The 23,472-nt window shown below is 37.4% G+C and overlaps 2 protein-coding genes across 3 annotated transcripts in view; both read left to right on the top strand.

The window, feature by feature from the left end:
• Positions 1-6,740, top strand: part of LOC127879235 (E3 SUMO-protein ligase PIAS2-like) — an 85,842-nt gene extending 79,102 nt beyond the window's left edge. Inside the window, exon 20 of the mRNA XM_052425980.1 lies at positions 6,706-6,740. The gene's annotated coding sequence lies outside the window, so the exon portion shown is untranslated. The remainder of the gene's footprint in view (positions 1-6,705) is intronic.
• Positions 1-23,472, top strand: part of LOC127879224 (deleted in malignant brain tumors 1 protein-like) — a 99,932-nt gene that overhangs the window by 36,642 nt on the left and 39,818 nt on the right. For both annotated transcript variants that reach the window (XM_052425928.1, XM_052425929.1), the window contains 11 exons: positions 71-266; positions 7,312-7,629; positions 8,035-8,346; positions 10,547-10,709; positions 10,911-11,068; positions 11,918-12,109; positions 12,388-12,540; positions 14,632-14,756; positions 15,462-15,648; positions 19,330-19,536; positions 22,882-23,001. In XM_052425928.1, the coding sequence (XP_052281888.1) occupies positions 71-266; positions 7,312-7,629; positions 8,035-8,346; positions 10,547-10,709; positions 10,911-11,068; positions 11,918-12,109; positions 12,388-12,540; positions 14,632-14,756; positions 15,462-15,648; positions 19,330-19,536; positions 22,882-23,001 (2,131 nt within the window). The remainder of the gene's footprint in view (positions 1-70; positions 267-7,311; positions 7,630-8,034; positions 8,347-10,546; positions 10,710-10,910; positions 11,069-11,917; positions 12,110-12,387; positions 12,541-14,631; positions 14,757-15,461; positions 15,649-19,329; positions 19,537-22,881; positions 23,002-23,472) is intronic.

Raw genomic sequence — 23,472 nt, 5'->3', positions numbered from 1 at the left:
TGATGATTATGCAGGTGTGTTGCATGATGGACAACATCAATATTTAACCTTATGATTGATGATTCTGCAGGTGTGTCGCATGAAAGGATTCCCTGATGGTGAAGTCCTAAGCCAAGGGGTTACATCAACCGTAGATGCACCTTACTATCTGAACAATTTGATATGCATCAGAGATCCTAAAGACATCTTCATGTGCAGCTCTACTGGCTGGCAGGTGGGAACACAAAACTGCCCCGGGAGTGCTCAGGTCATGTGTTACAAGAACGGTATGTTGGACTTGCTTTGTTACATGTGCATGTATGTCATCGTAACGAATTAAATTGGGGTAGTTGTTTCCTTGGTTTGCTGCCCAATCAGCTGACTTGACAGAGTACTTTGACTGATATTGAGAGATCCCGGGTTTAAGTTCTGGACTGGCTTCACACTTTGTATCAGCTGGCAACATACTTACAATAAGTAGGTTAAAAATAAGACTAACAATTCCATTCGCTGCGTGCATCGGTTAACCAAACAATTATTAGACTAACTACTAAGAATAAACAATGATTTATTGTCCTTATGAATACTCCTTAGAACTATATTGTTAATTTTCTATAAAATGTTGAGTCTTCTCTCCATAGATGACCACGTCCTGTCATTACACAAGTGAAACTCTTTATTTAGAACAACTTTGTGATTTCACCATCAACAATGGTAGATTGTATGTATGCAGTGTTTTTCTTCTGGCCTTTTTCCTCTATATTTAGTTGGTATTCTAAAACGACACCATTTCCAATGTAACCATTTTTTCCTTTTGCAAAATAAAACTTCCCAATTCTCATATAAAATTCCTTAAATTCATAAAAATAAACCAAAAATCAGCAATGCCAATACTTTTGTTTGCCTTAACAATCAAATGAGGCTCAGATCAATGATTGTTAACCAACAAGGGAAATAACCACAGCAAGCTTTGATGAAATGTATTCATTGATTCCTGTTGTCAAAATATTCTTTGTGTTTGAGAAAGAGATCCTGATAAAAATGTAACATTTTTGCAAATCACTATTGCGAGTCACACTTCAAATATTATTGAAATTAAATTAACAAAAATACTGTTCAGTAGAGCAGCATTCTAACTAGCTATGGTTTAATAGCACAGATACACATTGATTGGCGTCACTAGTAGATACTCTTAATGCCACTCAAGGGTACCATAGTCAGATATTGATTATAAAAATCTTTCATTGATGCTTGAATGTATTGATGCAAGCCTGGTTCAGTCCGCTTAAAGTTTTCTTTTGACTAATATAAATTATGGGAACAGATTTTTTGCTGCCTTAGTTGTACAGTTTTCATAGAAACTTTCTGTTAACTTTTTTTTAAAATAGGGGCCAACTTTGATAACTAGCAACTTCGCTCCTGGCACATCTGCGTTTTTGCCCTTTATGGCTTAAATTACAAAAATCAAAACTTTGCCAATTAAGGTAGCGCACCCATAATGGGCACCTTTCCAAATATAATCTAATGTATTATTTTCTTAATCAGCATCATTTCAGTGAACTACATGCAAATTTTTAGGGAGGCTTTCTGTGGTTAAAAAAAAAAAATACTGATTTTTTCAAAGCCACCCCTACGCACTGCTTTTGTCCAGTTTATTTGCACTAGTGGGGTATATGAAAGTTTCATAATTCATCCAGATTTCCAAACATGGACATGCAGTTGGTGTGTACAGATGCAGTAAAGATGTTAAAAGTTTAAACAAGATGAAATAAGTATTATTTTACAGACATTTACTTTTTATAACATGTTATCTATGGAAGAGCGCCATGAAATGGAAGTGGTTTCAGCCAAGTAGAAATTGGGTTTGTTAAAAACAAAGTATCATAAAATTCAAAATAGTATCATTTAAGTAATATTTTGAACTTAGTTTTTATAGATACACTATATACAGCAAAAATACTAAGAAATAGACAGATTAATCGTTTACTTTTTGAAATAAAAATAAAAATGCAACATGCATGATTCATATTTTCAGAAGTAAAACACCCAATTTAGCCATAACGGTGTTTTAATTTTAAAAATTGAAGAATGTGCATAAAAATTGCAACATATTTAACAATAAACTTAGCTTATATGCTATATTAAATCAAATTACGTTAGAAAAGAAATAAAATGCATTGCAAAAAAGTATGCATTGTCGGCAGGGTTCGAACCTGCGTGGGAAAATCCCGAAAGATTTCAAGTCTATCGCCTTAACAACTCGGCCACGGCAACTTTACACATGCTCTTTAATCTTCGAAGAAATAACGGGAAGTCATTATGGTTGCGCTACCTTAAGTTCTATATCTCAAACAGTTTTCTTAAATATTCTACCAAACTTTCTGGATTTGTTGTGTGACATAAAATGGAGGCCAAGTAAAATAACAAGCCAGTTGCACTTTGCCCTTCTGAGTTATTTGTTTACAAAAAAGCAAAATTTTCCACTTCCGCTCATTTACTTATACAGTTTCATATTGTCATCACCAAACTTTCTGCAAATGTTTGTTGACATAAAATGGAGGTCAAGCTTGATAACCAGCCATATTGCACAGGTATTTCAGAGGTAATACCTCTGCATGTAAACAGATGCAAAAGTTGCGGTTCTCCTAATCATTCACTTTTGACATATTCTTTCCAGAGATTTGGTCCATTTTCAACAACAGGCTTATATTTCTGTCCATGGCCTTGTTTGGTTCTAAATTTATAGTGGGGGACATATTGTTTTTCCCTGACTGTTGGTTGGTTTGTTTGTTTGTTTGTTTGTTTGTTTGCTCAAACTTTAACATTTTGCCATATCTTTTGCAATATTGAAGATAGCAACTTCATATTTGGCATGCATGTGTATCTCATAGAGCTGCACATTTTGAGTGGTAAAAGGTCAAGGTTAAGGTCATCCTTCAAGGTCAAAGGTCAACTATATAGCTTCAAAGCAGCGCAGAAGGGGATATAGTGTTTCTGACAAACACATATCTTGTTTTAGCCTATAAATGCCTAATGGGTGCCAGTGAATATAACATCTTCCAGCAAAATGGTGTTTTGCTATTCTGGATGATTGGTTGCATATTTAAATAAGCAGAAAATAAGCAGAAATATAATAGCTTTTCAAGTTAAACCCAAATGAAATTCTTAGCTTATTATTTGTACAACAGGGGACAAAATAAAACCCTTATGTGATTTTCAGCTTGACTATTTTTATAATAGTCCTAGCTATACTACACACCCATTTGACTATTTTTATAATAGTCCTAGCTATACTACACACCCATTTGTCGGCGTCAGCATAATGCCATGATTATTGTTTGTGGCAGTCTTCCCTATATCACTGTTTGACTATAGCTATATTCAATTAAAACTAGGGATGGCAACGGTTATTCGGTTAACCAGTTATCCGTTTATGAAGGAGGTTAACTGGTTACAAAATTAATATTCGGTTACCTTTGCAGAAAACACAATTTTTGGTTGAATGCAATAAATAATTAAATCGTTAGGTTTTTTTTAACTTTATTTCACTGTATTGGCTAATCCGCCTATCTTATCGCAAATTATCTGCAATTAACACCCCGTGATGCCCCCTGTGGATCAAAAGCGATTAGAGTTGTAAACCATCGGGGTGCAACGTATTAATGAGCAGCCACACAAGCAATTAGCACATACTCTGTAGTGTGTTTGTTTAGCACTTTACTTTTTATTGTGTTTCAATTATTCACATATTGATAAATTTAAATTATAAACCGACCAATAAGGCTTGTCAATTATCACATTTGACTGCCGCATGTCCTTTGATTATGGTGCTGACTACCATTGCTTGATAAAATTAATAAAGCTGGACACTGATTTTACCCGATCACTGTTGTTTAAACAACAAACAAACTTAAACGCCCTAATAAAGACATTCAGTACATACAGGCCTTAATAACAGAGGTTTTGAAACCACTATGCCCATTGCAAAATATATTTACGCTAATTGACAATTGTTATTAATCAGCAAACTGTTAATGCACGTAATTCTTCAAGGATAATGAGTGTTGATAAAACACAACATAATTCAAATTCTGCACTAGCTTTTATTGATCAAGATGCAAAACAATAATAATGTGTAAATGACATGAAGGTAATATTACAGCAAAGCAATATCACAGTTCACCGACAAGCATTTTAAAAAATGTCGGAAATGACTAAGTATTAATTCAAAATGTATCATATTTCATTTAGAATATGAATTCCGAACTTAAAGGACCAACAAAATTTGTAAAGAAACAGTATTTAATTGATAAAATGGTTAAAGTAATTAGATTACAAGGCAATGAACAAGACAGAGTCTTTTTGGATATACATGTAATTGTTTATAAACATTTACGTTTTTCGGATTTTTTTAAATTTATGTGGTACAAATTACGACAGTCGGTTAACCAGTTAACCGCTCGAATATCAAAACAGGTTAACCGGTTACGGATTTGCTTTGGTTTGCCATCCCTAATTAAAACTGAATGCCTGTGTTGGGTCTGGTCATTATGTAAGATCACTGACCAAGTTCCATCACTCTGACCTGAAATTTAGGCAAATTGTAACGCTTTTTATGCCCCAACTTACAGGTGCCGAAAGGCATAGACACAGTTTGCTTATTTACTGATTAACTAATTATACCCCTACAAACGAAGTTTAGGGGGGTATATAGGAGTGAACTTGTCTGTCGGTCGGTCTGTCGGTCTGTATTAAGTGTCCGCTCAATAATTCAAGTAGTTTTCATCCGATCTTCACCAAACTTGGTCAGAAGTTGTATCTAGATGATGTCTAGGCCAAGTTAAAATATGGGCCATGCCGTGTCAAAAACTAGGTCATGGCGTCACTTAGTGCGTTTTAAACATTGAGCATGTTGTCCGCTCTCTAATTGAAGTAGTTTTCCTCCAATCTTCACCAAACTTGGTCAGAAGTTGTATCTAGATGATGTCAAGGTCAAGTTTGAATATGGGTCATGGCAGGTCAAAAACTAGCTCACGGGGTCACTTAGTGCGTTTTAAACATTGAGCATGTCCGCTCTCTAATTGAAGTAGTTTTCATCCAATCTTCACCAAACTTGGTCAGATGTTATATCTAGATGATGTCTAGGTCAAGTTCGAATATGGGTCATGGTGGGTCATAAACTAGGTCACAGGGTCACTTAGTGTGTTTCAAACATTGAGCATTGTGTCCGCTCTCTAATTCAAGTAGTTTTCAACCGAGCTTCACCAAACTTGGTCAGAAGTTGTATCTAGATGATGGCTAGGCCACGTTCGAACATGGGTCATGGCAGGTCAAAAACTAGGTCATGGGGTCACTAAGTGCGTTTTAAACATTGTGCATGGTGTCCACTGTTTTTTTGTGAACACAACATGCAAAATATTCTGTGTCAATGTGGCAGTGGGGGTATTCGTCACGTCTGTGACAAAGCGCTAGTTGTCTTCTGTCCTTACAGTCTCCATCAGTTTATTACTAAGCCTTGTATGCACACTTCTAATTGTACATCATCTATGCATGATAGACTGATTCTTATGTAGACAAAGAAAGAAATCAGGTGTGGGTTATTCTTCAATACATTATGGGCGGAGCTTAATGTTTCGAAAATAAGTCCGAATAAGTAAAGAAAATATTGCAGTAAAATGCACGTGCTAAATCCCGCTCTAAAAGAAATGTAATAAATGTAGCATGTATATAAATGTAATGAAACAACATATTGTATACTTGGTGATGAGTGGCATAATCACGCGTGCAAAGAATGTTATTTGTTAAGAAACGTAATTATGAAAACATTTATAGAATGCAGCATGTCAGCTTTTCAGTAGCATCATTAAACGTGATGTCATTTAGTTTCTATGATTGTTGTTCTCAATGAAAGTGATGTCATTTGCAAAATATTTATGAATGAAAACGATGTCATATGTTTGTACAATTCAATGACGTCTCAATAGTGAACTTTGTACTAAGAAGGGCGGAGTATTGAAAAATACGTCCAAAAGCTTGAACCAAATCAATCAGAATCGTGTTAGAATTGAAATAATATTTTTAACCAGGTTTTCCGAAGGAAAAAACTGGTTATTAGATTGGCGAATGCGGGCGGGCTGGCTGGCTGGCGGGCTGGCTGGCTGGCGGGCTGGCTGGCTGGCTGGCGGGCTGGCGGAATAAGCTTGTCCGGGCCATAACTATGTCGTTCATTGTCAGATTTTAAAATCATTTGGCACATTTGTTCACCATCATTGGACGGTGTGTCGCGCGAAATAATTACGTCGATATCTCCAAGGTCAAGGTCACACTTTGAGTTCAAAGGTCAAAAATGGCCATAAATGAGCTTGTCCGAGCCATAACTATGTCGTTCATCGTCAGATTTTAAAATCATTTGGCACATTTGTTCACCATCATTGGACGGTGTGTCGCGCGAAATAATTACGTCGATATCTCCAAGGTCAAGGTCACACTTTGAGTTCAAAGGTCAAAAATGGCCATAAATGAGCTTGTCCTGGCCATAACTATGTCATTCATTGTGAGATTTTAAAATCATTTGGCACATTTGTTCACCATCATGGGACGGTGTGTCCCACGAAAGATTCACGTCAATATCTCCAATGTCAAGGTCGCCACGACTAAAAATAGATTAAAAAAAAAAAAAAAACTTACAAAGGGGGTTAATTTTTTTTGGTCATTTCAAAAGATTAGTTTGAGTTTTCTCCCTTTATCAGATTTTTTTTTCACAATGAAAACCTGGTTTTGTGACAATTTTGTCCCTTGTTTCTATGATGGTTTGTTGTTGAATAACCCACAATAAGGAGTATAGATGCATGTTTTCAAATCACTCGTGCTTCGCACTAGTGATTTAATTCATGCGCATCTATACTCCTTACTGTGGGTTTTTTGACAACAAGCCATGATAGAGAAATATTATTTCTTAATTCCTTCACCATTTATGAAGTTTAACATGGTTTGTTGTTAATAAGGAACTTCGGGCACCATACATGAGTTAAATGTGTTATTAAATTCTTGTCATGCATATGCATTGTTGAAGGAGTCACTTTGTTGGTTGTTTGGCCAATAGTCATTCTGCTTATGTTTTAGACCTAACGTTTTCCACATTTCTTTATCAATTAAATAAAAAAATAAAAATATGTCATCACTTGAAAAACTTAAAAATATGTCATCACTTCAACTTGGCCATGGGCATTTCTGCCTTGTCTCAGAAAAAGCGGTGGGAGGGTTTAAGTCTTAATTTGACAAAGCTCTAGGTTATTGTTATCGTTCTCTAGAAAGATTTCATTTGTGTTCCAGTGCGCCTCATCAAGGGTAAAGATGATAGTGCCGGTATTGCCCTCTATTACGATAATGAAACCAGCAGCTGGATGGGGTTCTGTGACCTTGGTTTCAAGCCCAAGTATGCGGAACTCATATGTATGGAGCTTGGGTACCAGACAGGAAGTGTGTTGCCCTCAGGAGCGTTTCTAAGGCACTACATGCCTCTAGGTCGGCCAAATATTGCGTGTGGAAATGAGACCAGTATCATTGATTGCCCTTGGGATGGACAATCTTGTATGAAAAGTGATAACCATTATGTGTCAATCAGTTGCCATGAGGACATTGTAGAAACTGGTAAGTTACTTTATCTTTCACAGCAACATCATGATGTAAATGGTAGGCTATACAATTCATGCACTTTGACCTTTATAATGTTGACATAGCAAGGTACAGATATAATAGATCTGCTGGGAGCCTTGTCACCTGTATGTGCTTTTTAACAGTGCAGGTCATTAGATCCAATATATGAACTAAACTTTGTATGATATTAATTAATTAACATCAAATAGTGTTTGTTTATAATGATATCTTGACCAGGTTCAAAAATGGTTCAGATCCTTTGAAAAATATGGCTATCACACACGTGTTCTTTATATGGCTTAAATAAAACAATGTGAATACTCTAGAAATAACATCTTTTGCCCAATAATCATGACATTTTCTTATGATATAATATGTGTTTTATTTTTCTTGCTACAGAACCCCAGTATAAGATGTTACTCAAGGTTCCAGATGGGACGTATGGCCAGGTGTACGTGAGACTCTACAACACCTGGGGGGAGATCTGTGCAGACAACTGGGGGGACACAGAGGCAGACGTGTTCTGCAGGTCCCAGAGATTCAAGGGCGGGCTGGCAGATTTCTACAGTTACACTGCTTACCAGCCCACACTGGTTTATGAGATTGAATGCAAGGGAAATGAGAGCGACCTTAAAGAATGCATCATCGGGAAGTACCATACATGCTCTGATTCGGGAAATCGGGCTGGTGTGATCTGCTATAGGCAGACAGGTACGTGATGGGTTGGGTTTTATGCTTTCCGAAATCTATAGAGAAATATCTGTGCTGTGCAATAAAATGTGCAATTCGATTTTTAAAAACATTTTTGTAATATTAAGTATTTCACACCTTTGCCCTCTAGATATTAAAAATTTCAATTAAACATACTTAAAATATGATGGACGAAGCATAGTATAAGACAATAATTTGTTTGTTTTCATAGTTTGAGTACAATAACAATTGTAGATTTACATTTATGCATTATCAAAGAAAATATAAATTTCAACTTGCGTGATAATATACAGTCATTGACTAGTGGACCATTGAATATGATGTGTCATAATCACCGGTAGCATGTGATGTTGACTGAAGCAGTACATGAGGTCAGTATTGTATTCTGCAGGTGAATATCACATCATATTCTAAGGTCATCTAGAGAATAAGTGTTTTATTATATGAACACCCTATCTACAATATGCAAAAACAACAGACAAAATAAACAAGTTGTGTCTTTTTTCCAATAAAATAAAATAATAAACACATAATTTAATTATTGAAGATGAACACATTTATAGCAAATGTTCAAAGTTGAGATTTCATGCACGCTTAACTCTACAACAATAATCAAAGCTAGATCTATATAGAATGTTTTAGTAGCGAAATAAGCAACACTTAAAGAGAACCCCAGATCCAGATTGTGTTGTGTGTAACCTTTGTTCCCAGCACACGCAGCATATAATAATCGCCTCTTGTCATAAATGTAAAAACCATGACATAGATAATATTGGCCCTATTTTTAGCTGGGCAGTTTTCGGAGAAAATCCGAGGTATTGTCATAGCCAGCTCGTCGTGTCCATGTCCATCGTCGTGTCGTCCGCATCGTGCTAAAACCTTAACATTTTGTTAAGGTTTTGAACATTGGTTCTAAAATCAAAGTGCTTCTACCTACAACTTTGAAACTTCACATGTAGCTGCACCTTGATGAGTTCTACACACCACACCCATTTGTGGGTCTCTAGGTCAAAGGTCAAGTTCACTGACCTCTAAAAAAGCTTTCGCAGCCAAGTGTGGTAACAGTTATGCAGTGCTCTTGTTATAGCAAAGTTATAACCTGAAGAAAACCAAACTTATTAAATTATTTTTCCTTCTCTGTGTAGACCAATCAAATTTTGTTTATTTAAAGATCATAAAATAATTTACACTACAAGTGTTTACTTATTTTTTGTAGTAGCTAGACTACCTTTTATTTCAACACAAATGTTTGGGCCACTATGGCAATGGTCTTTTTCCATTGAAAAACATTGTGTACTTGACACAGGAAGTGATGTCATTGTCATACATTGATGTTACATTGTGACATTGTTTGGCAGAAGAAAATACTTAACGTATTGTTGTATACTTATACTTATTTTGATGCACCGGGTGGGTGACATATAGCAGTTGAACTGTCCGTCAGTCTGTCTGTCAGTCTGTGCGTCCGTCCGAAAACTTTTACATTGGCCATAACTTTTGCAATATTGAAGATAGCATCTTGATATTTGGCATGCATGTGTATCTTATGGAGCTGCACATTTTGAGTGGAGAAAGGTCAAGTTCATCCTTCAAGGTCAGTCAAAGGTCAAATATATGGCTTCAAAGAGGCGCAATAGGGGGCATTGTGTTTCTGACAAACACATCTCTTGTTGGTATTAAATTTGGAATCTGCAGAGAAGGGTTTATAATAAATGGAGTAGTACATTATTAAGGTGTTCAGGGAATGGTGTGAAGTAGCATTAGACTTCAAACAACCAATGTGTTGGATGCAAGTTTTCAGAACACTGTAGAGTTATATTGAATATTGATTAATTGGGATCTAAAATCCTTATATACTTTGTTTTTGAACACTTGAGTGCCAGCCTTGTTGAATGTAAACATTAAATTCAGCCATGTTAGGAATGGGGCATCCAAAGTGGAAATCTATAAGTTGTAAAAGTCCATGCACTGTCTATGTTAACCCATTTATGCCTAGCATCTAGAAAAAAGGCATTATGCAGCGTCTCATCAGGGTCTGCTCTGTTTGCTTAAAGGAATTTCTGTAAGAAATATTCTAAGTATAGAAATAAATATAATTGACATCCTTTATTTTGGAAATAAATTGATCCAATTTAGAAGGATGGGAGAGTCCACTAGGCTTAAATGGGTTAAGGTCTATATTTGTTTGTTTTCCTGCCAGCCCCAACAGTGAGCCTGGTGGAGGGACATGTGAACTATGGTAGGGTCCAGGTTAGCATTGACGGCATAGCGGGGCCTGTCTGTGACTGGGGATGGAACAATAACGCCGCAAGTGTCGTCTGCAAACAGCTCGGCAGGAACTTCACAGGGGGGGAAGTGTTCAGGTGAGAGGAAATGGAATTGATTATTATAGCTTAGGAGTAGCATTGTCCAAATAATAAACTTGGGAGATCATTGTATGCTTTTTGTATGTTTTTCATATAATTTAGTGTATTTTTTTCGCAAAAGATCTCTCCGTTTGCACGTTCTTGCGTGCAATAGATCTACCTCTTTAGAGTGCTTATATCCCTCCCATTTATTTGCAGGGATTTCCCTGTGAGTACACAGGATCCAATTTTGCAAATAAGAAGTTGCAATGGTCTCGAAGATTCCCTGTTCAAGTGCAAAAACAATGGCTGGATGACCGTAGATAATGTTTGTGCTAATCATGCTCAGGATGTGGGGGTCTACTGCTATGGGAAAGGTAAGGTTCTACAGGATGTGGGGGTCTACTGCTATGGGAAAGGTAAGGTTCTACAGGATGTGGGGGTCTACTGCTATGGGAAAGGTGAGGTTCTACAGGATGTGGTGGTCTACTGCTATGGGAAAGGTGAGCTTTTACAGTATGTGGGGGTCTACTGCTATGGGAAAGGTGAGGTTCTACAGGATGTGGGGATCTACTGCTATGGGGAAGGTGAGGTTCTACAGGATGTGGGGGTCTACTGCTATGGGAAAGGTGAGGTTCTAGGGGGTCTACTGCTATGGGAAAGGTGAGGTTCTATTCCAACTGCTGCCACAGACAATAAAAAAAAATTCATTTTGTGGATGCATTCTTCATATGTTAATGAGAAATTTTATATTGGACATTATACAATTTCATTTTCCTCAGCTTACACAGGCAGTCAGACATATAATACATTCAAACATGACTAATTGACCTTGCATAAAGCTTTGATTGATCAAGCCGTTAGCCATAAAGAGAGCCAGATCTCAATTATCTTTACGGGCTTGTCTTTTGTAAATATGTTGCACTTAATGCCTGGCAGGTGTTTAAAAGTGAAGTTGAGTGTCTGTTAATAGACGTAACAGGAAATGGACTAAATTTGGGGAAAAAACGGTTATCTAAAGTTACACACAAAGCTTACCAATGCCTATTCCTTTCAAAATCACATACCATATTAATCATAATAATTGTATTAAAACTACCATTGATGTGTAAAATAAGTCAGCTCTGTTTGCTCAGTGGATAAGTTTTTTGTCCAATGTAAAGCGGAATCCGGTATAAGCAGCGGATAAGTCTATAACTGTTCTTCTAATGTTTGCTTGCCAACAGTGCGTGTGATATCCAGCAAGAAGTCTCCCACAGTGCTGACAGGTAGGGTGGAGGTTCTCCCCCCGCCCGGAAGCAGGGATGGATCCGACTGGGTGGCCATATGTGGAGACGGGTTTGATCAGACAGATGCAGAAGTGGTGTGTCTAGAAATGGGTTTTGACGCTGCACGTGTTATTGCTCCGGGATCGTTTGGTATGAATCTCAAGTGTGTTTTTTTGTTTTTCATTATTTTTATAGTTGAATTTAAATTTAGGTGTAGAGCTTTTATGTAATGATTAACCTATATCCTCAAAATTATCATTACTACCATTTAATTATTCTGAATTAAAAGAATTCAGCTCTGTTGACATAACAAACTTTTGATTCATTTCAAAGTGCATCCATAAATTGTAAACGCTAAATAACATAAGTTAAAATCAAAAACTGGTAATATTATATGCAAAGAATATCTGTCTTATGTTTCAATTTAGGTGCCACACCCTCGTGGAAGTTTTATACCAACATGGCGTGCACAAAGGGTGGTAGAGATGTACATGCAGACTGTAAGTACAGCAAGGGGCTGTGCAAAATGGAGTCCCACAACTATGCCAGCGTGCAGTGCTTTATGGCGGGAACAGATCTAGGTACATGAGGTGGTCAATGTAGACTTGAATTTGGCCTAAAATGCACTTTAACCTAGTGTTTGTCTTGACATTTTTTAACCAGGTTTTCAGAAGGAAAAAACTGGTTATTAGATTGGCAATTGTCGGTGGGCGGGCGGGTGGGCTGGCGGGCGGGCGGGCGGAAAAGCTTGTCCGGGCCATAACTTTGTCGTTAATTGTGAGATTTTAAAATCATTCGGCACATTTGTTTACCATCATTAGACGGTGTGTCGCGTGAAAGAATTACGTCGATATCTCCAAGGTCAAGGTCACACTTTGAGTTCAAAGGTCAAAAATGACCATAAATGAGCTTGTCCGGGCCATAACTATGTCATTCATTGTGAGATTTTAAAATCATTCGACACATATGGTCACCATCATAGGATGGTGTGTTGCACTCAAGAATTACGTCAATATCTCCAAGGTCAAGGTCGCCATGACTAAGAATAGATTTATTTTGAAACAAAGGGGGTTAATTATAAACAATCACTTCAGTTTGAGTTGTCTCCCTTTATCAGATTTTTTTTTCAAATTGAAAATCTGGTTTTGTGACAATTTTGTCCCTTGTCTAGGCTGTGTGCTTACCTGGGGTGCATCTGTCCAAAAACTAGGTTCCCCATATTAAGTCTAAGAAAAAACATTCTAGAGGCAAAAGTTGTGACTCAAAATTGATGAAACTAGGTTAGAATGTTCATTTTGACAATATCTAGGCCAAATTAAAAAATGGGTCACGTTTGTTTATAAACAAGGTCACTAGGTAAAATGTTAAGAAATCTTGTTACCACTTCTGTCATAAATTAAGCTTATTTAACTTGTGAGACAACTCTTATTAATGTTTAATATAGGATTGACTCCCCTTTGACTGCAGTGATATTCATGATTGTTTTTCAGAGAAAACAGCATAAAGCAGTTGCCTTGCTCGTCTGTCCGTCTGTAGATGTGTGCAAGATTTTCTGTACCTTTGTTATTAGTCCCCGGTGAAACCGGAGAGGGACTTATGGTTTGCGTTTTGTGTGTCTGTCAGTCTGACACACTTTTCAGGATCCTGTGATAACTTTAAAAGTCCTTCTTTTTTTTCATAATATTTAAAACATGGACAGATGGCAATATGGAGATTATGCAAGTACATTTCATTTTGTTCCTAAGTCAAGAATTCTGGTTGCTATGGCAACAAATAGACTAGAAATATTACTGAAAATGGTGGATCCTGCTATAACTTTTAAAGTTCATCATATTTTTTCATGAAACTTGAAACATTGATAGATGGCAATATGGAGATTATGCACGTCATTTCATTTTGTTCCTACCTCAAGAATTCTGGTTGTTAAGGCAACCAATAAACTACAAATATTGCTGAAAATGGTGGATCCTGCGTAGAAAGGGGACTTGTTTTGCTTGGCAATAGTCTTGTTCATTATGCTATTTTGAGATAACTTACCACTAACGACGAGCATGAGGAGACAGCATTTCATGTGTTAACCCTGTCTCCCTACCTCAGAGGTCAGGATCACACTTAGATGTCAAAGGTTAAATTTGCCTATAAAACAGCTTGTCAAGGCTGTAACTTGTTCATGTATCATTCAATTTAACACAATTTACCATAAATGACTAGCATGAGGAGACAGGGTATGCTGTGAATCACCTTTCATATTACCACCCAGGACATGTTCACACATAAAGATCAAAAGTCAACTTTGGCCATAAATAGCTTGTGTTTGTCTTGTTCATTTAGGTCTATCCAATTGTCCTCTAAGGAACTTTATACATTCTCCTTCAAGGTTTGGTGTCCCTGAACTCAGTTGAGTGCTTTATGACCCTTTTTTTTTTTTTAAATCAATTTTCAACTTAGACATGGTAAATATCAACGTTTCAATGCAATTTTTCAATACAGACATAAGCATTACAACTGCGATTTTCGTCAATTAAATCTTATACTATAGGCCAGATGCTATTTCGTATAGTATTACAACTGCAACTGCACTCCAACCATAGATTAAACTGCTTCCTGCAATTTTCTGCCAAACTAATATTATTGGAATGTATCCTGTTATATATCTCATTTACCATATGCAGGCACCCGGTACTACATAGAAAACGGTTACCATGGTAAAGTTATAGTAGAGGAGCTAGGACAGAACGGCTCCGTGTGTATTGATGGCTGGGATGACCATGACGCCACTGTCCTCTGTCGCAGCAAGGTACCACAAACCATTGAACCACATCTTGCGCAGTATGTGGCCAGCCTGGCTCCAGATCAGCCTGCGAATTCACGGGTTCTGTTGAGGAGCTACCCTGTCCGCTGTAAAGTCACGCAATGTCTCGTGGTCTCATAAGCCAACAGGGTAGATTCTAACCAGTCTGTGCAGATGCACAGGATCAGCTGGAGCTTGCCGCATATGGCAAGAAACCCATTTTGTGCATGCTTCAGGTCAATATATACAAGCATCTTTCGTTTCAAGATTAAGCAATTAATGCAAACAGTGTATAATAGCAATCCTATCAGACCAAAGACTGGAATATATGCTTAGTTTAAACCTATTTATTTTAGCTCGATTGCGTCGAAAGCCTTAGGCCTAGAACCAGTACTTGGTGTCTTTGGTGGAAATCTAAAGAATGCTCCCACGGTGGGGACCGAACCCGTGACCTCCCGGTCGCAAGGCGGACACCATATCCATTACACCACGGCGACCTTTTGAATATATGCTTTTGAATACTAGTATTTGCTTAGCCCTAATGAAGTACTTTAAAAGTTTGTTATTTCTTGTTTAACATGATTTCTAGCCTAATTTTCTCAAAGGCCATGTCAACTTAAGCCTTTTTTGGCACGATGTTTACTTAACTCTCTTTTTTTAAACTTCTTTTTAATGAAATATTCATCATGATGAGAGACACATGTTTTTCAGGGTTTTATTGGAGGTGTAGTGTTAGGTGTGCCTGAAATCTACACCCATGTTGTCCCTATCTTGTTCACTAACGTGACTTGTTTGGGACCCGAGTCCAGCCTGGACGAGTGCACAAAGAGCAGAAAGGTTCCCGTGACATGTTCAATATCACGGAAAGTTGCCGGAGTTCTGTGCTATCGTTCCACAGGTAACCTAACCGATTTATGGAATATTTTGTGAGGCTTTTTTTCACCCATTTACAGAAAGCCACATATAGTAGTCACACAGTTCATCTGTGCGTCTGTCTGTCTAAGCAAAAATTACTGTCTCGGCCATAACTTTGCCATATATATAAATGGATTTTTAGCTCATTTTTTTTTTGAAAAAAAAATATGAGCTTTTGTCATCACCTTGGCGTCGGCGTCGGCGTCTGCGTCGGCGTTGGCGTCGGCGTTGGCGTCCGGTTAAGTTTTGCGTTTAGGTCCACTTTTCTCAGAAAGTATCAATGCTATTGCATTCAAACTTGGTACACTTACTAACTATCATGAGAGGACTGGGCAGGCAAAGTTAGATTACTCTGGCGTGCATTTTGACAGAATTATGTGCCCTTTTTATACTTAGAAAATTGAAAATTTTGGTTAAGTTTTGCGTTTAGGTCCACTTTTCTCAGAAAGTATCAATGCTATTGCATTCAAACTTGGTACACTTACTAACTATCATGAGGGGACTGGGCAGGCAAAGTTAGATAACTCTGGCGTGCATTTTGACAGAATTATGTGCCCTTTTTATACTTAAAAAATTGAAAATTTTGGTTAAGTTTTGTGTTTAGGTACATTTTATTCCGTAAGTATCAAAGCTATTGCTTTCATACTTGCAACACTTACTAACTATCATAAGGCAGGCAAAGTAATGTACCTCTGACTGGCATTTTGACAGAATTATGTGCCCTTTTATACTTAGAAAATTGAAAATTTGTTTAAGTTTTGTGTTTAGGTCCACTTTATTCCTACAGTATCAAAGCTATTGCTTTTATACTGGCAACACTTACTAACTATCATAAGGGGACTGTGCAGGCAAAGTTATGTAACTCTGACTGGCATTTGGACGGAATTATGGGCCCTTTATACTTAGAAAATTGAAAATTTGTTTAAGTTTTGTGTTTTGGTCCACTTTACCCCTAGAGTATCATAGATATTGCTTTCATACTTGGAACACTTGCAAACTATCATAAGGGTACAGTAAAAGGACAAGTTGCATAACTCTGGTTGTCTTTTTTATGGAATTATGGCCCTTTTTTGACTTAGTAACTTTGAATATATGGTTAAATTTTGTGTTTCGATCCACTTTACTTCTTAAGTATCAAGGCTATTGCTTTCAAACTTCAAATACTTTCATGCTATCATGAGGTTACTGTACCTGGCAAGTTGAATTTTACCTTGACCTTTGAATGACCTTGACTCTCAAGGTCAAATTATTAAATTTTGCTAAAATTGCCATAACTTCTTTATTTATGATAAGATTTGATTGATACTTTGACAAAACTACTCTTACCTGACATACCACAATAGACTCCACTCAAACCATCCCCCGTGCCCTCCCCTCCCCCCCCCTAAATCCCCCCCCACTCCCAATTTTTTTTTTTTTTTTGCTCATCTCACAAATGACCACCACACCCTCACACTATACCCCCCCCCCCCCCCACCCCATCCCCCCCATTTTTTTTTAAACGGTTAAAAAACACAAATATTTTTTAAAATTATTTTATGTTTGAAATACCGTCCAACCATCGCACCCAAGAATCTCCCCCCCACCCCCCCCTCCCCCCACCCGAATCGGCCCCCCCCTAAATTTTTTTTTTTTTTAAATCATCTCACAAATGACCACCACACCCTCACACTATACCCCCCACCCCCACCCCCCCCCCCAGTTTGTTTTTTTTGAAACGGTTAAAAAACACAAATATTTATTTTTATTATTTTATGTTTGAAATACCGTCCAACCATCGCACCCAAGAATCCCCCCCCCTCCCCCCCCACCCCCGAATTCCCCCACACTATACACCCCTCTTCACTCCACCCCTCCCTCCTTTGTGATTGAAAATGAGAGTCCCGTCACCTTTAAAAAGAAAATAGATGAGCGGTCTGCACCCGCAAGGCGGTGCTCTTGTTAAATAACTTTGCATAAATATTAACCATAAAAAGACGACATGTCGCAAATAACACTTGTCTCTATACCTCAAACACTTGTCTTCATACCTCAAATCCTTGTCTCTATACCTCAAGCACTTGTCTTTATACCTCAAACACTTGTCTCTGTACCTCAAACACTTGTCTCTGTACCTCAAACACTTGTCTCTATACCTCAAACACTTGTCTCTGTACCTCAAACACTTGTCTCTATACCTCAAACACTTGTCTCTATACCTCAAACACTTGTCTTTTTACCTCAAACACTTGTCTATATACCTCAAACACTTGCCTCTATACCTCAAACACTTGTCTCTTTACCTCAAACACTTGTCTCTATACCTCATACACTTGTCTCTGTACCTCATACACTTGTCTCTTTACCTCAAACACTTGTCTCTATACCTCAAACACTTGTCTCTATACCTCAAACACTTGTCTCTATACATCCAACACTTGTCTCTATACCTCAAACACTTGTCTCTGTACCTCAAACACTTGTCTCTATACCTCAAACACTTGTCTCTAAACCTCAAACACTTGTCTCTATACCTGAAACACTTGTCTCTATACCTCAAACACTTGTCTCTATACCTCAAACACTTGTCTCTATACCTCAAACACTTGTCTCCATACCTCAAAGGTGAAGGTCACACACAGAGGTTTAAGTTCATAAAAATAACCATAAAAAACTTGGAAATTTCTGTCTTACTTTGCCATTTATTAATGAATTAAAAGAACACAACCATACCGCAAATGACCACCATAAGGAAACTGTGTGTGGCTTGTAACAAGTGTCTCCTTATCACACAAGTCAAGGTCACACTTTAGTCATATGTCAATTTTGCCCATAGAACACCTTGAAAATTTCTGTCTCACCCATAACTTTGATGGATATATAGGATCTGGCACCAGTTGTCATATCATACCATATTTTATTAAACGAGTTCAGGAATTTTGGTAGTAAGCAAGCCTTTGGCGAGATTACTTACAAATTTCCTGGACGAGTTTAATAAAATTTGGTATGATATGACAACGAGTGTCCGATCTTTTTTATCACATGCTCTTAAATGAGCAAATTGAATAAATATTTACGCAAACATAATGATAAATCCTGAATGTTGTTTACATTTTGTGACGTCATTTGACGTTGCAACGTCATTTCAGCAGAGTAACAAAATGCAATTGGTCAAACGAACGAAATTTAAGTCAATGAAAACGCTTAAAAAGTATATTACACATTCGTAAGATAAAAATATTCGTAATGGTTATATTACATGGGAAACAGGGTATGGCAGGTGATAAATTAAAATATGTTGTATGTAACACTTGTCTCCCTATCACATAGGTCAAGGTCACTGAAGAATTAAAGTCAAATTTAACTATGAAACAGATTCTTTTTGTCATAAAATTGTGTCCTAATTTGCTCATGAAAAGTCATAAAGTTAATAACATTTTCTCATATGTTTTATTTTGTTGGCCTTGGACATTAGAAATTCATCTTATGTCTAAGATGAGAACTTCATTTATCCTGATAATATTGACTTTTTCTGTCACTAAGATATGATAAATATAGAAACTTTTTACTAGCATAAATTAAAAGCTTCTTCTGAATACCATAATTCTACAGGCAGTTAAGGACATATGGATTAAAATAGTGCTAACAGTGAAGTTTGATACTGTTTTGTTGTTTCCTTCTACAGGCGTCAAAGTGAAACTTGTCAACAACCAGATGGCCAACTATTTTGGCCGAGTGGAGATTGAGTATGACGGTCAGAGCGGTACGGTCTGTGACAACCACTGGTCTACCTATGATGCCCGGGTCATATGCAGACAGCTGGGATTTCCAGATGGAGAGGCCTATATGAAGGCATATTTTGGAGCAGGCGATGGCTCTATTTATCTTTCAGGTAGGTTTGTTTTGTGCTTGTTATATTTTTCTGATACACAAAGGGGGATGACAATTTTGTGTAATTGTTATTAGCTCACCTGAGCACAACGTGCTCATGGTGAGCTTTTGTGATCGCCGTTTGTCCGTGCGTTTTGCGACGTCAACATTTGCCTTGTTAACTCCATAGAGGGCACATTTATTGTCCAATCTTCATGAAATTTGGTCAGAAGCTTGGTCTCAATGATATCTTGGATGAGTTCGAAAATAATTATGTTTGCTTGAAAAACATGGCTTCCAAGGGGCAGGGCATTTTTCCTTATATGGCTTTAGTAAAATCTTGTTAACACTCTAGAGGCCACATTTACTGTCCGATCTTCATGAAACTTTGCCAGAAGATTCATGCCGATATTATCTTGATGCCGGTTGGTCGAAAAACATGGCTGCCAGGGGGCGGGGCATTTTTCCTTATATGGTTATAGTAAAACCTTGTTAACACTCTAGAGGCCACATTTATTTTCCGATCTTCATGAAACTTGGTTAGAAGCTTTGTCCCAATAATATCTTGTTATCTCAGGTGAGCGACTTTGGGTCTTTCAGGCCCTCTTGTCCTTTAATTATTGCCATGTTTACGTATTTTTTATTCACCCCTTCTAAGAAGGCATGCTTTCTGTCTTTTTATCTTGCTTTCTGTCCTCTTGCTTTCTGTCCTTCTGAATGTCAGTTAGAAAATTCCAATTTCAGCCATTGCTTTGCCATCCAATCTCAGCAAATACTTTGCCATATATTGATTGTTTTTAGCTCACCTGAGCACAACGTGCTCATGGTGAGCTTTTGTGATTGCCTTTGTTCGTCGTGCGGCGTGCTGCATCAACATTTTGCCTTGTGAACACTCTAGAGGCCACATTTATTGTTCGATCTTTATGAAACTTGGTCAGAACATTTGTCCCATTGATACCTCGACTGAGTTCGAAACTGGGTCATGCTGGGTCAAAAACTAGGTCACTTGGTAAAAAAAAAAGAAAAACCTTGTGAACACTGTACAAGTCACATTTGATGCCCAATCTTCATGTAAAATGTTTGTCTAAATGATATGTTGGTTGAGTTCAAAAATGGTTCCAGTCCGTTGAAAAACATGGCCACCAGGGGGCAGGGCAGTATTCCTTATATGGCTATAGAGAAACCTTGTGAACACTCTAGAAGTCACAATTTTTGCCCAATCATAAAACTTGGTCAAAACATTGGTTTCATTGATATCTCGGACGAGTTTGAAAATGGTCCAGATCAGTGAAAAAACATGGCCGCCAGGGGGCGAGCAGTTTCTCTATATGTAGATAATGAAAACATGATTGTGAACACTCTAGAAGTCACATTTTCGGTCCAATCTTCATGAAATTTGTGTTTTCTGGATATTTGGTTGAGTTCGAAAATGGTTTGGATCAGTAAAAAAACATGGCCGCCAGGGGTGGGGGTCATTTTCCTTATATTTATATAGTAAAAAAGCTTGTGAACACTCTAGTTGCCTGATTTTCTGGCAGTTTTGTCTGAGCTTTCCTCGTCCTTCCTGCTGGTTTTCTTCTTCCAGACATTCTGAGATGCTTTTGTTATATAACTAAGAAATATCTCTGCAGATTAATGTAGATTTTTTAATTTTGATTTTTGCTGTATGTTTAATCCTTCGAATCCAATACCAGAAAGGAAGTGATCTCAGATCTAGAATGGGCAGTTACTCTTACTCAGGAATTTGAGAGAACTCCCTTGAAGGGTCCACATTTCTGCTAAAATAAACTGGGTTTTATTGTTTAATACAATAACCCACATTATCAAAGATTTGTGTTTTAAAACAAATTTATTGATTTTTTAATTGGAAATATAATTGAATGGTGAGTCTGAAAATAGTTCGGTAGTTTTTTGTATGTCTACAGTTGTTTATTGGGAAACATTGTGAATACTTTTAGTCACATTTTTAGTTCAATCTGAATGACACTTGCTGAGTGCAAATGTTGTTATCATATCTTGATTTAGTTTACTCAATTAGTTTTAATAATATCATCTTCAAACATGGTGACAATCTTTATGTGCATAATATTTTTTGCTCATGGCGAACTTTTGTGATCACCTTTTTTTCAAATGTCTTCCGTTGTGCGTCATGAATATTTGCCTTGTTAACACTGTAGCAGCCACATTTATTGTTGGATCTTCATGAAACTTTATCAGAAGATTTGTCCCAATGATATCTTGGATGAGTTCAAAAATAGTGCAGGTCTGTTGAAAAACATGGCCGCCGGGGGGCGATTTGTTGATCATTCTTCATGAAACTTGGTTAGAACATTTGTTCCATTGATATCTTGGGCTGCAAAAACAGGTAATTTCTTTTTATCTCAGGTGAGTGACTTTGGGCTTTTCAGGCCCTCTTGTTCTAATAACTTGGCTTAAATGCAAACCATATTAAAAGCACGTGTTGGGTGTAAAACCCTACCGCATGCCCCAATGTTCAAGTTCACACTGAGGGGTCTGTGGTCAAATTTTGCCATGAGGCAGCATGGAGAGTCCTGTTTCAGCCATGTCTTTGCCATGTATTGATGGATTTCAAAATAGCTGTGCACAAATGTAAACAATCATTGGAGATTGTGTTTGGCGTTACAGTCTTATTACCCCAAAGTTCAGGTCCCACTAAGAGTTCAAAAGCCACATTTGGCCATGTAACACCTTTGCCAAAGAGTAACTTTGTCAATCAAAATCCAATTTTAAAATAACTTTTATACAAATGACCACCATGAGGAGGGGGATTCATGTGAATAACCCATATCCGTACATAAATTTAGGTAAATAACTCACTTACTGGTCAAAAACCGCATTTGGCCATTAAACCACTTGTTTGTACGTAACTGGAGTTTTTAGAAAAAGTGGAATGTAAAGGCATCAGTGCCATATAAACACATGACTTGTTTTAATTGATTTTACTACAATAAAGTTTACTTTTTGGGATTTGCCCATATTATCATATAATCATATAAAAAAAACAGACTCAAAGAAATGTGTGCTTGCATGCATGTTCCTATCTGTCAGAGGGTTCCAAATTGTGTTTTAAAAATTGTATGCACAATACACTGAAATTGATCATATTAAATATTACCAGATAAATGGTCACAGGTAAAAAACAAACTAGTTTAAGCATTGATGTCTCTGATTTAATGTTAAAAGAGTTTTCTAGGGAAGAAACCCAAAGGTTACAATTTTATAAACACATAAATGCGCTATTCCACATTTCAACCACTTTGTTTCAACTAAATTCCATGACTTTAAGTTGGATAAGTACTCTTTGTTGGTATCAGTACAAGTTTAAGACTGTATGACTTTGTTTCAGGATTGATGTGTGACAGTCTAGAGTCGAGTCTGTTAGAGTGCCCCAACACCGGCTGGACAGTTAGGGACGTGATGTGTGCTGGACATGAGAACGATGCTGGGGTCAGATGTACCAGGAATGGTATGACAGTCGGGGTTGATGGAACCAATGTATATAGTGTTATATACCTTCCTGTTAAGTTTTTATGCCCCCAAAGGAGGATCTATAGTGATCGAACCGTCCGTCCGTCTGTCTTTCCGTCACACTTTGGGTTTAGGTTTTGCGTTGAGGTTTCCAAAAATGCTCATAACTTCTATGTCGATTTAGATAGCAACTTGATGTTTGGCATCCATGTGTATCTCATGGAGCTGCACATTTTGAGTGGAGAAAGGTCAAGGTCATCCTTCAAGGTCAAAGGTCAAAAAAACAAATCCAAGTGAAGTAATAAGCTTCAAAGGGAGATAACAAACTAACCTGCCAAATGATAAAAAAAATTATGCCCCCGGTAGGGTGGCATATAACATTTGAACTGTCTGTCTTTCCGTCCGTCCGTCCGTCCGAAAACTTTAACATTGGCCATAACTTTTGCAATATTGAAGATAGCAACTTGAT

This window comes from Dreissena polymorpha, chromosome 4 (assembly GCF_020536995.1).
Source record: "Dreissena polymorpha isolate Duluth1 chromosome 4, UMN_Dpol_1.0, whole genome shotgun sequence".
Taxonomy (NCBI): Eukaryota; Metazoa; Mollusca; class Bivalvia; order Myida; family Dreissenidae; genus Dreissena; species Dreissena polymorpha.
This window is presented reverse-complemented; position numbering and strand designations above follow the sequence as displayed.